This window comes from Perognathus longimembris, chromosome 14 (assembly GCF_023159225.1).
Source record: "Perognathus longimembris pacificus isolate PPM17 chromosome 14, ASM2315922v1, whole genome shotgun sequence".
NCBI lineage: Eukaryota > Metazoa > Chordata > Mammalia > Rodentia > Heteromyidae > Perognathus > Perognathus longimembris.
This window is the reverse complement of record NC_063174.1, coordinates 23,294,894-23,312,135: the sequence shown is the minus strand read 5'-3', so window position 1 is coordinate 23,312,135 and position 17,242 is coordinate 23,294,894. Positions and strand designations below refer to the sequence as shown.

General features: G+C 43.2%; 1 protein-coding gene across 2 annotated transcripts in view; it reads left to right on the top strand.

Annotated features, from left to right (window-relative positions):
* Nucleotides 1-1,672: 1,672 nt before the first annotated feature.
* The window catches only part of Fermt2 (FERM domain containing kindlin 2), a 69,719-nt gene continuing 54,149 nt past the window's right edge, over nt 1,673-17,242 (top strand). Inside the window, exons 1-2 of one of the 2 annotated variants that reach the window (XM_048362985.1) lie at nt 1,673-1,842; nt 2,180-2,345. In XM_048362985.1, the coding sequence (XP_048218942.1) occupies nt 2,189-2,345 (157 nt within the window). In that variant the 5' untranslated portion in view covers nt 1,673-1,842; nt 2,180-2,188. The remainder of the gene's footprint in view (nt 1,843-2,179; nt 2,346-17,242) is intronic. The other variant, XM_048362986.1, reaches the window with a different exon arrangement.

The window sequence follows — 17,242 nt, the reverse complement described above, 5'->3', positions numbered from 1 at the left end:
AAGCATTTCCCTACTTCATTACATTTTTCTATATGCTTTTAAATGTCTTATTGTTGTAAAGGTGATAGAGGGGCTACAGTTACATAGGTCAGGTAGAGTACCTTTGTTCTGGGACAATGCCACTCCTTCCCTCGCTGTTTTTCCCTCCCATCCTCATCGACAAGTTGTATAGTTTATTTTCAACATAGTGTCCAGTGGGTACCATTGCTGCATTTGTTCACCCTTAGTCTACAGGTTTTTTTTGACATCATAATTTACATAAACACTTCTCTCTGGACAATGATATGTCTAAATGAACGTTTTGGAACATTCATGAGTAGGAATAATTGGAGAGTGGCAAGACTAGAAACAACGCATCAATTTCTCCATGATGACTAGCTAAATTCACTATAGTGGTTTTTCCTATTTTTTGTGTGCCAAACCTCTGGCATTTTGACTCGATTTTACTGTTTTCATTTCTGAGTCCCACCCGATTTCTTTAGGCTCTAGCCTCACTCAGTAGCCCAGCTGTGTTGAAGAGCCCAGGGTTTTGTGCCTGCTGGGACAGTTGGGGGGACTCAACGGCTTAGAAAACGGGTTTCTTTTGGGGCATCTGTTAGAGTCTTCCTGACCTAAGTTTCTGAGTAGGGTCGTCTCCACCGTGCAGCGGGAAGCGAGGCGTGGAAGCGAAGAGGGAAAGGAGCAGGGCCGGTCTCCATCACCAGTCGGTGAGCCACAGGTGGAGGGCTTCGCGTCTCCCCGGACCTGCGGGCAGCAGGGCGGTTAGGATTCCTTCCTGGCCGGGGGGTGGGGTGGGGTAGGGTGGAGGGGTGCACAAGTGCGTGCAAAGGGCACGTCCAGGCCGCAGGAGGGGACTGCGAGCACAGCCAAGCAGGGAGAGCTTTTCCCTCGGAGGAAGCCGTCGGGAGCCGCCCGGGAGCCGCCTCGGGTGGGGGCTTCCGTCCCCACGGGAGGGGCCGCCGGCGCTTCACCTCCCTGGTTGGGGGGGTCTCATTCCTCCGTGGGGTGCTCAGGGAGCTGGCCTGGACGTTACTTCGGGGAAAGTTTTTACACCCCCAATTCCTCTCTCCAGCTCCCGGGGGCCGCGGCGCCGATCGCCGCCCGGACGCTGCGGGATCCACTCAGGAGTGGGGAGGGGGCGGGAAGAATGCGTGCCCTCCCCGCCACACCGTCCAGGCCCTGGGAATTTCCAGGGGCCTTTTCTCACGGACAAGCCCCCTTCACTCCCTCCCAGCAAATTTTAGGGAGCTGGGGGTTGCAGCGCCCCTGGGGGGCCGCACCCAGCCCGTGCCCCGCACCGCGCAGAGCCCCGGCGCGCCCCGCCGGCCACCCGCGTCCCCGGAGAGGCCGCCCGCGCTGCCCGCGCTGCCCGAGCTCCCCCTCCCCAGATCTCGCCGCCCGGAGCCCGGATGTTGGATTCCATCCCTACGCCGGGTCCTTCATTTCCATAAAAGGGCAGCGCGCTCCTCCGCCGCCGAGATTGCGGCCGCCGCCGCCGGCGCCCACCCTCTCCGCCCCTCCTCCTCCTCGGACCCCTCCCCGCCCCCGGGCCCCGCCCCCCGCCCCGCCGCGCAGCCCCCTCCTCCTGGGGCGGCTCTGCGGAGGAGGAGGGGGGTGGGGAGCGGGCGCGCCCAGCCCGGGTGGACGGGGACAGAGGGGCGGAGAGAGAGGGGTGGAGCACGGGGAGCCAAGCGAGGGGCCGCGACGACGGGACTCCATTAGCCACTCAGGCCGGGCCCGGACGCAGCGCTTCGCCGGCTGTGGAGCTGGACGCGGTCGCCGCAGCCTTTGCGCCCGCCTGTTGCCGCGCGCGCCCCGGATCCGGAGCGCTTGGAGCGCACGGTGAGGAGCCGGGGCCCAGCTGAAGTCTGCCCGGAGGGGCGGGGAGCCGTGGGGGCCGGACTGCGGCCGGCTGGAGAAGCCGCCGCGGTCCGCTAGGCGCGGGCTGTGTGGCACAGGCGACGCCGGGGCCGCGGCGGGCCGTGCGGGCCGGGGCCGGGACTGGGACCGGGGAGCGCCGGCCGGCCCGCTCGCTTGTCCGTCCCCGCTCCCTCGCGGTTGGCACGGGACGCCCGGGTGCTGCGCCCGCTCCCGGCCCACGCCGCGAGCTCGGGGCGCGGGGGAGGGGGGAATTGGTCTTCTTTGACGCTGACGAGAGCCATTTCCTCCGCGCTCGCAGGAAGGAGCCATGGCCCTGGACGGGATAAGGATGCCAGATGGCTGCTACGCGGACGGGACGTGGGAACTGAGTGTACACGTGACGGACCTGAACCGCGACGTCACGCTCCGAGTGACCGGGGAGGTGCACATCGGCGGGGTGATGCTGAAGCTGGTGGAGAAACTCGGTGAGTGGCACCCTCGCCGCGTCCAAGGATCGACTCCGCAGCCTGGGGGAGGGGACGGGGCCCGGGGAGGGCGGGCTCCGGGGATCCGCGCCCGCGTCCCCGGCTCTTGGAAAAGGGGGCGATCTGGCAGTATTTAAGCCAGAAGACCTGTCCCCCCTTGGCATCTGTGCGCTTCCATTCTTTTCGATGTCCGAAGGGAGGGAGTGCTGCCTCCCCGTTAGGGATTTTGTCGGGTGGTGTTGGAGACGGGGCAACTCCGGAATTCTTTACATCTGCCGAGTTCGAGTTGAAAACGGCGAGGGGAGGCAGGAATCTGTGAGTGGAAGTCGGGGGACGGCGTTCCGGGACGGGATTCCCCTTCCTCGCCTCCGCGCACCCGGCGGCGGGCGATGTTCGGGGCCGGGGGCAGTGCCCCATCCGTCCTTCCGAAAACCCGGCTGGCTTGCATGTTGGCTTCCTTGCCGAGTTTCTGCAGCTCGGCTTCTACGTGAGGGGAGGGCGTTGGAAATATGTTCCAGGCATCCACTCTTCCCCGGGGTGGGGCACTGTTTGACAAACTTGGTATCTGTCGTCCGGACTGGAAGTCAGCTATTTCGAGCATGCAGTTTTATAGTAATAGCAAGCCAGTGAAAGAGAACTCTGTGTTACAAGGCAGGCTTTATGTAACTAGTGCGGGCTTGGTTGGGACTCCGTGGTAAATAGTAGAATATTTTACAGTCTAAAAACATTATTTTTCACCGTATGTTTTGTGATGAATGAACACATTTTCCACCCGAATAGATGGGGTGGATGATTTTATCTGAAGATAATTACGCCGGGGATTTCTTTCTTGATGTTTTAAAGCTTCCTGTGTATAATGTAATTGTGATAAGGTAGTGTGTATGGCATTGTCTTTCTTAGGCTGTTTTTGTTGTTTTCTTATATTTTAAACAGCACCCAAATCTTCAAGCCACCTAGGAAAAATAGAGAGGTTATTTGTCAGGGAATGTATTTCTTACTTCTAGAGGTATTGCTTGAAATAGCAACCTGATAAGGTTTGCAAAATAAGGCAGAACCCATTTAAGTGGACCTTCTTTGTGCTCCTAAAGGGAATTTTAATTATTGGAAGGACCAAGGGAAAACTTGCAGGCTAGTCTCCTCCCTTGGACTGCCCCTTGTTCTGCTCCCTGAGACAGCCCCCGGGGGAGCCCCCCACCACTCCTCCAGCCCTTTGGAAAATTAGATTTTGCTGGTGTAACCAATTAACTATAAGTTGATAGTTTTTATCTTGCTGGGCTAATCAGTCGCTGAACTATTTATGGACCTTTTTTTTTTTTTGTCCAGCATTGGTATGAGATTATTTAATGATGAAAACATCAAATGTGATTTGTATTTCCTGTTTTCAATGGAAAACAAGCATTTGTATCAGATTACCTTGTATGTGATAAGTGTACTTTATAAAAATATTTGTCTTTAGGAAGATTTTTTTTTAAATGTGGCTAAAAAGGAGCTGCTGAAGGTGACTGAGACAACTTGAAATTCTTGAAAGCCAGGCTTTAATGAATAAATAATGGTTTCTACTATATTTATATTGTTGTATTGATTATAACTGTTGGTTATTGACTCTGTCAGAAATAGACACAGAGGGTAAAGCATTTTCAGTCAGAATTGCCGTGCATTTTAAGTAATTGTAATCTTTTAATGCTAATGAATTTTCCGTTGTAATGCAGTGTAAGGAGCCTGATAGTAGGAAATGGGGGGCATGTGAACCTTTGCATCTGAATCCTTTCTTGAATTGAATGCTAATCTCATTTGTTTTAAGCTCCAAATAAAAAGTGCATGTCAGCATAATTCTTCTTTCCTATTTGAAAAAGCAGGGCCACATGATTTTTTTCTGCTCCTGATTTTTACATATTTTGATATTTTGAGTAAGTTATTTTGTTGCTGACTGGCAAGTTGGAGAAGTTGATGGGAGCAGCATTTAAAATGTGCACAAGACCAGGCTTAGTCAAATTAGAAAAGAATTTTTGTAATTTTTCAGGCTTGCTTTCTGAGCTATGTCCCTAAAGGTATTAAAGGGCAGACTGAACGACTGCTTGTCAGCAGTGACTAGTTAAGATCAAAGCAGGTTGCAAAATCCAGATAAGTGGGGGAGCGGGTGGTAGGGATGTGATGGTACATGGCCTGGCATTCCCAGATTGCAGAGCGGTGATGGATGATTAACAGAACTCCGCTGCTGTGGCCAAGGAGCAGTTAATGACAAGGTATGTGGCAGCCTTCATTTACATCTTTGGGATCTGGTACACCTCTCGGTGTCATTGGATCATGAGTGAATACTGAGGCATTATGTTTTCAGGCTGTCTTCCCATGTGATGTTCAAGGCAGCAGTTAATTTTCTGGACTTGAGAGATCCCAGGATGACCCTTCTTTCAACATTAAGATATGTGCACATGTGAATCTCTGGGAAAAGGCTACTTGGCTTTAAATTCTCAAAGCTTTCTGCTTGTCATCAGAAAAGGTTTTGAAACAGTTGTGTATAGTTTAGCCATTGAGTGTCAATTTTATTGTGAAGCTACAAACAGGGGTATTAAGTGAAACAAAAGTATAAATAACATCAGTAACATTCTTTGCATTTTATAAAGCATTTCCAAAAGGTCATCAAGACACTATTCTTAGATTTATGACTTTATTTTCTGTGCCATTATTGGGGCTTGAACTCAGGGTTTAGGTATTGCCCCTTAGCTTTTTTGATCAAAGTTGGTACTCTACCACCTGAACCACAGCTCCACTTCAGCTTTTTATTGGCTAATTGGAGATCAGAGTCTTGTGGATTCTTCTGCTAGGCTGGCTTTAAACCTTGATATTCGAGTCTCAACCTCCTAAATAGCTAAGATTATAGGCACCTGACAATGATATGACTTTAAAAAATTTGAAAGGTTTCTTTAATTCTTAATGTAAAACACATGTTATTCTGCATTAGTATTGAAGGAAAAAAATAGGGTTGAGAATGTGACCCCAGTGATGAAACACTTGCCCTGAACTCAAGCTTCAGTAACAACAGAAAAGAGTTAAGCTAGTACTAATGCTTAGCCAGATGCAGTAGCTCACACCTGTAATTCTAGCTACTTGGGAGACAGGAATATGGAGAGACCTCATCTCAATAAGCTGATGGTGGGGGTGCATCTGTGGTCCCAGCTACAATGGGTACCACAAGTTGGAGAATCTTGATCTGAGGTTGGTCCTGAGTAAAAAGTGAGACTCTATCTGGAAAAAATCCTAAAAGGCAAAAAGGGTTGGATGTTTGGCTCAAGTGGAACCTTGAGATGAAACATTAAAACGAACTCCAGTACTAGAAAAGCGAGATGAGGATAAATCAATAGAAAATAATGTAGCAAGCAAAAGAAAATAATGTATGCATGAATGAATGTCTTTAGGTTCTGATATTCTGATGTCATGAACTTAGATTTGCCTGTGACTCAGGCTAGGCTGTTACTACCCAGTCCCATTGTTGATCCCCTCCAGGTGTATATACTTCATACTGAAAATGAAGAGTGTTTTTTCATCTACTTTTTAAAAGTCGATTGGAAACCTTGAATCGTATTTTTTTTAAGTTAAAACCTTTAAAAAAATCAAGACAAAAGGGAATAAAATTGTGAAGTAAAATTATATATTTAAAAAAAAAAACTGTAAAGGAGGCCCCGTTCCTTTGAAGATTGTTTGGGAAGTAATGAGAAAACAGTTCTGCTTTGGAATTAGAACATATGACAGCACTGAGGACCCCTAATAGCACAGAGTTGTTTGTGTTTTTCCAGTGTTTGGAATGGAATTTAGAGCTTCTGTGTGCTAGGTGATGCTCTGCACTTGGTTCCCCTAGCTTGAGATGCTTACTCATAGACTTGTGTACTGACTTTTTATATCACCTTATAACATTTGTTGTGTTTTTTTAAGACAAATTTCTTCCTCTCTATAAAATTCACTTTAGATGGAAAGTAAGGAGTGGATAGTAGCATGGTAGCTGGAAGTCTCCAGCCACCAGCTCTGTGAGCTTGGAGGTAGAATTGCCTGTGTGACTGAGAATTTCTTGTAACTGGTTTTGGGAGAGTGAGGAACTGTGATCTTGTGTTAAGTCCAGGCCCCATGATAGAGATGCAGAAATGCAATTTGGAGGACTCAAAATAACTAAAATGAAGAAGTATATGGAATTGTGAATGGGGCCTTTAATAAAGTACATTTATACTAGAATTGCATATTGGGATGCAGTTAGGTTGTGAAGTTAGCATACAGAAGATCTTAATAAAGTTACCATTAAAAATCCTGAGTATTCAGGAGGCTGAGCTCTGAGAATCACAGTTCAAAGCTAGCTCAGTCAGTAAAGTCCTTGAGACACTTATCTCCAGTTAACCAGCAAAAAAAAAAAAAAAGTGGAGCTATGGGTCAAGTGGTAAAGTGCTAGCCTTGAGCAGAAAAGGTTAGGGACAGCACCCAGGCCCTGAAGTCAAGCCCCAGGACTGGAGCATGCATAGCACGTACATACACACCTTAATGCCCCAGGACTGGTGTGTGTACAGCAGGCACACATGTTCACACACACAGGCGCCTTAAAGATAAGCCACACGGAAATGGCTCACACCTTGAGACTGAGATCTATCTGATGATTCCTGTGTGAAGCCAGCCAAGGCAGAAGAATCCTGACTGACTCTTAACCTCCAATTAACCTGCAAAATGCCAGAACTGAAGGCAGTGGCTTGTTGGAACAAGAAAGATAAGAGCTCAAGGCCCCTAAAAGTTCAAGACTCAGTGCTCACACATTGAAAAAGTTCCCTAAAGAGATTGCCGAGTGTTAAATTACTGCATCTCCAAAACTACGTTTCTTCAGTGAGCACCAGCTAAAGCAATTTGATAGCATTAGGAACATTGTTACACAAAAAAATGCTGTACACACTGGGATCAGAGCTTGGCAAGATAGATCCGAGGACAGAGATGTGTTTAACTGTGGACAGCTACCATTCCATAGTTACACTGTGCTCCACTTAGTGGAACTATGTCCATGCTGTTATAATCCTGCTTTTCTCCCTGAGGACTTATGGTTGAAGTCATGGAAGTTAAATGTCAATATAATGCAAACTCACTGCCTTCATAGTAAAATATATTTTAAAAATTTTGCTGGGTGCCAGTGGCTCACACCTGTAGCCAATCCCAATCCTAGCTCTCCAGGAGGCTGAGTTCTGAGGATTGCTGTTTGAAGCCAGCCTGGGCAGGAAATAAGGTAAGATTCTTATCTAAAACAAACTACTCAACAATGCCAGAAGTGGTGCTGTTGCTTAAGTGGTAGAGCACTAGCCTTAAGCAAAAAATAAGCAAAAAACAAACAAAAAACGCTCAGGGTCAGTGCTGGGGCGGAGAGTTCAAGCCCCAGGACAGGCCAAAAAAGAGAGGGAGAGAGAGAGAGAAAGAAAGAAATTTTTACCGGAGACTACAGTGGGAAGATCATAGTTAGAGGCCAGCCTGGCACTGTCAATCACCATCACAACCAACAAACATGGTATGGCGGTGCACACATGTCCTAGCTATGCAGCAAGCGATAAATTAGGAGGATCAGGGTCCCAAGCCAGTCTGGGCAAAAAAAGCAAAGACCCAATCTGTAAAATAACTAAAGCAAAAAGTGCTGGCACTTAACAAGGTCCTGAATTCCAAACCCCAGTAACCACCAAAAAAGGTTTTTAAAAATGTTGGGGTTGTGGTCAAGGATCATGGTGAAAGTGAATCAAGTGAAATCAGGTGAAAGTGAATCAATTAAGGTAAATCAAGTCTAATAACAAGTTTACTCAGTGTTCCACTGTTTGTAAATGAGCCACAGGAACTGAGTAAAGGACAGTACTCAAATTCTATTATAAATCTTATAGCACCTTGTGAGGTTTGTAAATATGGAGATATGACGTTGTATGGCATTTGCTGCCCTTTAAGTTTTTTCCTGCCATGTTTTATGCCCAGTTTTTAAAACTAAAAGTCTTGCTTTATTAGAATATGGTTTCATTCTAAAAGTACTGTTTTGTAACTAGAATTGACTTATTTATTTATAAGGATACAGTACTAAAAGAGAACGTGTCAAGTTTTATTCAGTTACTTAGAAAATAACTTGTTGGTAGTCTCAAAGCCTTTGAAGAAAATTGAGAGAAAACACTTCAGGTTTTACCTTTTATATCCAGTTCTCCAATTATTAAAATTTGAAACTAGGTTAAAAGATAATTCAAGGTACACTGTGTAAACTTCATCTAGGGCCATGTGTTAGCATTTTGGCATTTGGTTTTTTTTTGGTATGCACAGATACACACACCTTTTGGAGTCTTTGTAGCAAGTTGTTGGCATGGTGATCTATCCCTGAATGCTTGCTTATGTGTTCCCTGGCCCTACCACTTACTCATATTATCCTTTGACAACTAGTCCTACATGCCGTGTGGGCTTCCTGGCAGATTTGAGTGGAAATTAAATGAGATAATAGATAATGAAGATGCTTTATAGACATTTTTAGTGCTAGGTAACTGAGAGTGATTATTTTGTAAGATTGAAAGTCTCTGAGTATGTTGAATTGAGGAGAGAGTAGGAAAAAGATGGTTAAAAGGTAATCTGGAATGTTTTAATAAGTTCTGGCTTTAGTGGGGAATTGTACTCCTCAGAGTTTAGTTTGGGAATTTTCTATTTCCCACCCCCTAAACACCAAGAAAAATAGTTGTCATTCCACTCTTCTTGGCCTTTTGAAACACATACCTGCCTCACTAATGTAACAAAGAACTATTTAACTGCTGTTTTCCTGAGATTTCTGAAATGCAGTAGACCACTAAGTGGATGATGGTATTTAAAGGATTTGAAAATCTTATAGCCATGATAGTTCAGTGTAAATGAATTCTCTACTTAATAGTTTAATAAGAGTATTGGGGGGCTGGGGATATAGCCTAGTGGCAAGAGTGCCTGCCTCGGATACACGAGGCCCTAGGTTCGATTCCCCAGCACCACATATACAGAAAACGGCCAGAAGCGGCGCTGTGGCTCAAGTGGCAGAGTGCTAGCCTTGAGCAGGAAAAAGCCAGGGACAGTGCTCAGGCCCTGAGTCCAAGGCCCAGGACTGGCAAAAAAAAAAAAAAAAAAGAGTATTGGGTTTTTTTTGTTGTTGTTGATTTGCAGCAAAGGAACGCAAAATAATTTTCTTGGCACCTGCAAACATTGGTCTTATTTTTAAAATACTGTAAGAAAAAAAGGCTAAGGTATGGAGGCTTTTTGGTGTGTCCTTTGTTGTTACTATTGTTTCAGAGGTGCTGAAGAGCAAGCCTAGGACCTCACAAATATTAGGCAAGCACTATACCAAGCCACATGCTCAGCACTGTATGTAGTATTCTCATTTAAATAGCTATTTCATTTCCTTTAAAAAGGACATGAGCAGTGCTAAAGAAATATGTTGAGGCAACTTTTTGTTTTTAAATTACGAGATGTGACATTGTACTTAGATTTCGGTACAAACTTATCTCCACTGCACTAAAGTTACCTTATCATGCTATAATTACATTGTGCATTATGCATACTAATTCTTAACAAATTATTTTCAGTATTATTGTGTACTTTTTCCTTAAATTATTTTTTTTCCCTCATGCCAGTCCCAAAGCTTGTACATGGAGCCTAGGCATGTCTCTGAGCTATTTTTGCTCAAGCCTAACCCTCTACCACTTGAGCCACATTTCCACTTCCTGCTTTTTGTGGTTAATTAGAGATAAGAGTCTCACAGACTTTTCTGCCCAGTCTGGCTTTGAACCATGATCCTCAGATCTGAGCCTCGTGAGTAGCTAGGATTACAGGCATGAGCCACCAATGCCAGGCTTGAACTTTTGTTTCTCTTGGATAACAGAAAATATCTAGGAATGAGATTGCTACTTAGGACCCAAAGTATGTGCTTAAAATTATAAGAAGCTGCCAAGCTGTCAGCACATTATATTTTGTACTCTAGTCGGTATTGTGTGAGAATTTCTAGTTGGCTGGCTGTGTTCAATCTCTAGCACCACATACACAAAAATAATAACTATTTCTGGTTTTTGTTGTTTGACTTTCAGCCATTTAAATAAGGATATTGGGGAGCTCTTCAGGTACTCACTTTCTGTGTGGACTGTCTTCTATATATGTTTAGCATGCTATTCTTTTTTTTTTTTTTTTTGGCCATTCCTGGGGCTTGGACTCAAGGCCTGAGCACTGTCCCTGGCTTCTTTTTCCTCAAGGCTAGCACTCTGCCACTTCTGGCCATTTTTTCTATATATGTGGTGCTGGGGAATTGAACCCAGGGCTTCATGCATACGAGTCAAGCACTCTTGCCACTAGGCCATATCCCCAGCCTGTTAGCATGCTATTCTTGATGAGTTTTAGTTTGTATTCTGGGTACAAGTTGTCAGTTCTCTGTTTTGCACATGTTTTCTTCCAGTCTCCAGCCCTCTCTCTTCTTCCCCTCCCCTTCTCTCCCTCTCTTCATGCCACGTAGAAATGGCACTTTTGCAAGTGTAGAGCAATGCTCCATGTTCCATCTAGAACAGCTTGTTGGAATTTACATGTAGACTCATACTGCTTAATGGCCATGAGCAAGGGCAGGACCTGAACCTTTGGCCTTTATCTGTACTCCCCATTTTTATAAGTGATGACCTCATTAACCCCATTGCTACTCAAATTCTAATGAAGTGAGGTACCGCAAGGCTTCATGGAGACTCAGAATGTTGTAATAATGCTGTGAGGCCTCTCAATAGCACCTCAGACCCCACCAGACCCACAGTTGACTTGCGAAACAGCTGTATCTTCAAGGAGCAGAAGATCGTGTGTGTGTGTGTGTGTGTGTGTGTATGTGTATGTACATGTACACGTGTGCCTGTGTGTGTGCTGATCCTAGGGCTTGAATTCACTATCACTGAGCTTTTTTGCTCAAGGTTAATGCTCTACCATTGAGCTACAGCTCTGCTTCTGGCTTTTTGGTGATTTATTGAAAAGTGCCATGGTCTTCCTGCCCAGGCTGGCTTTGAACCACAGTCCTCAGATCTCAGCCTCCTTTAATAGCTAGGATTAAAGGCAGGAGCAGCTGGTGCCTGTCAGAAGTTCTTCATTTTGATAACATTCACTTTTTCAGTTTTTGTTGCTGTTTGTTTTGCTGGTCCTGGTGCTTGAACTCATGGCTTGGGCACTGTCCCTGAGCCTGTTCATGCTCAAGGCTAGTGCTCCACCACTTGAGCCACAGTACTACTTCCCACTGTTTTTGAGTACTTTATTGGAGATAAGAGTCTCACAGACGCCCAGGCAGGCTTTGAACCGCGCTCCTCAGATCTCAGCCTCTTGAGTAACTAGGATTATAGATATGAACCACCAGCTCCCAGCTCAGTTTTTTTCTTAAAAGAAAGCATTATCACATGTAAAACACCTAGAGGTCTAAAAGGCTTTGTTCTATACATTTTATAAAGTTGAGTGATTGTGTATTTGAAAAGAAACAATTATATCAGTTTAAATTTTATTTATTTTTGCCAGTTCTGGGGCTTGAACTCAGGGCCTGAGCACTGTCCCTGGCTTCTTTTTGCTCAAGGCTAGCACTCGGCCACTTGAGACACAGCACCACTTCTGGCCTTTTCTATATTTGTGATGGTGAGGAATCGAACCCAGGGCTTCATGTATAGGAGGCAAGCACTCCTTTATTCCCAGCCCCCAGTTTAAATTTTAATTACATTATACCAAGTGAAAATATTATTTAAATTTTCAATGTAATGAATTTTTATTTTAGAATATAGTCTTGTTGATTCCATTGGGAAACTTAGTTTAGAAATTCATTCATAAAAAATGGGACTATAATGAATTTTTTCAAGCAAAGAATGATTTCTTCATTTAATGCTGTAGAAGAAATTAGGTAAATCTAGCTCCACATCTTGGCCATGTACTATGTGGGGAGAGGAGTTAGGGGGATGGCATCAGAAGTGGGTGAGGGGTTGTTTGAAGTTTGTTCTTTCCCTTTGTATGAAAAGTATACTATCTTAGGAGCCTTTGAAAATTGTTCTTCAAATACAGTATCTCTCTAGATTAGATGATAATTAAAATAACAAAAACATCCAAATATATTTAAATAAAGGTATCTGCAGTGATACCATTATGGATAAATTCAGTAATGAAACTGTGATCTACTTTCATATACTGAGAGTATTATATTCATGGTGGCTTCCTGGACTTTATACACATAGTATCTAGACTATCTTAAGTTTAGATTAATGTTTAATTAAGTTTGGATTAATTATGACATTTTTCCCAATGTGTGTAATTATGCTTCTAAATTAGTACATATGAAAGAAGAAAGATGATAAGCAGTAATCAATATGTGAGGTTCCCATTTGGATTTGCTTCCATGATTGAGATTTATGTACTAGCTAGATCATCAGAAGGATCAGTGCTAGTGGTTCTTGGTGACCCTTTGTACACTTACTAGAGTTGCTGAGCTGATGATCAGAAGAGGTGACATCTGCTATAGAATCCTCCATCAATCTTTTCCCAGTCTTAGCTTTTATACCATGCTGTAACTTCTAAATACATCAAGTATTTTAAAGATCCATTATAATTTTACAGTATCAGGGTAAGGATGTTTTTCTTAAATAAAACATGCAGAGCTGGACACTGGTAGCTAGCTCATGTCCATAATCCTAGCTATTCAGGAGGCTGAGATCTGAGGATTGTGATTCAGAGCCAGCCCTAGGAGAAAAGTCTATGAGACTTTCTCTAATTAACCACAAAAAAGCAGAAGTGGAGCTGTGGTTCAAGTGGTAGCATGAAGAACAACTGAGGGACAGTGCCCAGGCCCTGATTTTAAGCCTCAGGATCACATGAGCTCACACACACAATTATGAGTAAGGCAACAATAAACATCATTATTGATTATAGATGAAGTTGTACATTGGGTAAGTGCTTCCCAGTTCAGAGTTCCTTAATGTCATTCTTAGATGCAGATGAAAGAGTTCTTAACCATCAAAATTAAACTTGGGGAAAAAAGTTATATCAATTAAAAAAAATGTTTTGAAGCCAGGACTGGGAATATGACCTAGTGATAAAGTGCTCACCCCATATACACAAAGCCCTGGATTCAATTCCTCAGCACCACATATATAGAAAAAGGTCAGAAGTGGCTCTGTGGCTCAAGCGGTAGAGTGCTAGCCTTGAGGAAAAAAAAAAAATTCAGGGACAGTGCTCAGGCTGTGAGTTCCATCCCCGGGACTGGCAAAAAAAAACCAAACCAAAATGTTTTGAAACCATGCACTGGTGGCTCACACCTGTAATCCTAGCTACTTAGGTCTCTACGATCTGAGGATCTCAGTTCAAAGCCAGCCTGGGCAGAAAAGTCCATGCATGAGACTTTATCTCCAATAAACTATTCAGAAAAAGCTGAAAGTGCCACTGTGACTCTAGTGGTAGAGTACTAGCCTTGAGCAGAAGAAGCTCAAGGACAGCTTCCAGGCTCTTGATTCAAGCCCCAGGACTGGGAAAAAAAAATACTTTGCACAGGATAATATTGGATTCTCTTGTGGTAGAGTGTTCTTGTGTGCAGCATGAACTCCAAAGGGCAGCCCGACTGTCAATCCTCTACCATGTTCTCTCTGTGGGGCAGTCTGCGTGTTAGATTCCTTGCCTGTCAGAATCCCGTGCCATGTTCTGCCATGTTCACTGGGCTCGGTAACCTACCATCTGCCTGCACTTCTTGTTCTTATCTGTGAGATGGAGATAGTACCTTAATAGTAGGTTTATTATAGGATTATGTTAGTTAATGCACAGGAAATGTTAGACTGTCTGTGGCAGTGATGATTGTACTCCAGGCTATTTTAGTGGTTTATAAGTCTTACACCAAATGGTGGAAATAATAGCATTTTGCAAAAGATGGCAACTGTCATTTATGAAGCAGTGCCCAGTAATAGTAATTTAATTCTCTATCACATTAGAAATATATTTTAAGTTCATTGAGCTACTTTTTACCAATATTCTCAATATAATAAAGAACCAAGTATGAAGGTGTTTGAGGAGCAGTAGATTTTTATGCTTTAGTACATCTAAAATTGTAGCTAAACTGTGCTGAAATGAGTATTTTCATAAATGTAGTTAAATAGATGATTTCTTTAAAAGGTGAACTTAGTCTAAGACCTGGCCACATGAATAGTTATATATGACCTTGGACAAATTACATAACTTCTAATTGTTTAATCTCACTTTTGCTTACATAACCATTTAAGAGTTCATAACTACATGTGGATCAACAAAATTTCTAGTAGTTAGAATTAGTATAAGAGGTAATAAAATGTTACCCTTCAAATACACTATATAAGCCTATAGCAAATTTCAATTGTGATTTAAAGTATTCTCCCTTTAGTGCTTATTCAGAAATTCCTTATTTAATCTCTTGTCAATAAGGTGGATATTGAAAGATTTTCTTGTTTTATCAATTTTGTTTAATGGTTGTGAAGTCTTTCAGTCCTTCTCTCAAGCCAGACTGCATGGGTTTGGCATTCTAGCTTTACTTCCATGCAAGCTTCATGAGCTCCTGAGAGAGATCTTAGCAACCTTGCCACCTAATTGCCTTCTAAGTAAAACAGAGAGACTATTATACTTCACCTCCTAGGGTTGTGGCAAGAATGACATACATAGGGATCTGAAAAGCACTTAGAATGCTCTTGTTTTTGCTTTTCTTTCTTATTTGCAACTACTGGCCCTGAACACAGGGCCTCATGCTTTTGCTTAGCTCTTTTGCTCAAGATTGGTGCTCTACGGCTTGAGCTACACCTCCATTCTGGCTTTTTGCTGGTTAATTGGAGATAAGCGGTTCATGAATTTTTTTTGCCTAGGCTGGCTTCAAACCATGTTCCTCAGCTCCTGAGGAACTAGGATTGCAGGTATGAGCCACTTGTGTCTAGCTTAGGACAATTTTTAAAACACATAATTAGTAGTCATCATAAATAACCCATGATTATTTTGAGGAATTCCTCTTGGGCTGTGGATGACTCACTAATAAAGCATCTTACTTGTGAGTTTGGAGAATAAATGTCTTAAAGACCCTAGAATGGCAGAGGTGAAATGAGCCATTCATCTGTAAACATAACTCCATACATGAAATTCTGTACACTGATGATTATATTTAGGTTGTGAGGGGGGGATGGAGGTATGTGAATTTGACCTCATTGGCAGGAGCAACAGTAAACATTTGTAGACGACCAAGAGTTATTTTAGGGAATGCAGTATAATTCCCGTTTTCCATATGAACAATTTTCTAGTAACCAAAATGAAAATAGAAAATTGCTTTGAGTTGGTAGTTTTGTTGAAAACTGCCAAATAGTTGACATTTGAGCACAGGAAGATGATGGAGATCTGAAAGTATGAGTAATGACTGGTCTTATAGAGGCCAGATGGAAAAGGTAGGAAGACGAAAAGCACTCTGGGTTAGTTGAGGATTGCAGTGTTGATTGTGTATTATAGCTAGCTTGGAGAAGTAGAAAATAAACTTACTTCTAAAAAAGTTTAATGGGGCTGGGAGTATGGCCTAGTGGCAAGAGTACTTGCCTCCTACACATGAAGCCCTCAGTTCGATTCCCCAGCACCACATATATGGAAAATGGCCAGAAGGGGCACTGTGGCTCAGGTGGCAGAGTGCTAGCCTTGAGCGGGAAGAAGCCAGGGACAGTGCTCAGGCCCTGAGTCCAAGGCCCAGGACTGGCCAAAATAAATAAATAATAAAAATAAAGTTTAATGATCGTCGTTAGTAACAGCATTTGTTCTCTCATTCATCTTAGTATTTTTAAGTAAGAAAATGTGGAGTGAACAAACAAACCATTTCTTACCTTCGGTCCACTTAAAATCTTAGTTAAAAAAATCAGTTTTCGATAGTAATTGCTATAATGTGGTGAGTATTCTGATAATTGAAATAGTTAAGGAAATACATACTGGAGTACTTGACCTGGTATGTAGAACTTTCTGAAGGAAAATTGCTTATAAGCTCAGATCTGAAGGCAATCAGTATTTGTTAGTGTTTTCTGAGAGAAGTTTAAAATGTCAAAGCCATACTAAATTACTTAATCTTTTGAACATAGGTATCCTTTAAAAGACAAATCCAAACAGAGTGTGGTGGCTTACTCCTATAATCCTAGCTACTTAGGTGAAGATTGGCAGGATTGCAGTTTGAACCAGCTGGGCAAACAGTTATCATAGCAAATGCCTGTCTTCTATCTGTATAACAGGTGTAAGTAGAAGTACGTTTCAGGCTGTCTTGAGACCCCATCTCAAAAATAACTAAAATGCTGGAGGTGTGGCTTGAGTGGTAGGGTACCATTTTAGCAAATGCAAGGGTGCAAGTTCAACTCCCAGTACTGCCAAAATAAATATAGAAGGAAGAGAAGAGAAGATGGAAGGATGCTGGACTTCTGACTTGGTTGTCTCCCAGAAGCCTGGTCTGCTCACACCCTCACGGTGAGGACTAGGGTTTCAGCATATGAATTTGAGTGGATATAAACATTCAACTATAGCAGTTTCTAAAGGGTTTTCATAATTGGACACTGTCTACAATGTTAGCCATTGAAGCCTTACTGTAAAATAATACTTTCCTTAGATTAATTGAATGTGCTACTTTAGCTGAAATTTTTTGGCAATTTGATATGTAAATTGTAGCTTCTGCTAATAGATTTAAAACATTCTTGAAACACAGATTCTTAAATCACTGCTTTTTGCAGTCAGTAGTCATATTTCAGTTACCACTTAAATAACACTAGTTGTCTAACAACATGGTTCCCATTTTAACTACTCCTACTTTAATTGTGTAAAGTACAAACTTTGTTGATAGTTTCATTCCTCCAGTCAGGGTATAACTCATCTGTATGGGATCCTTGAGAAGTCAT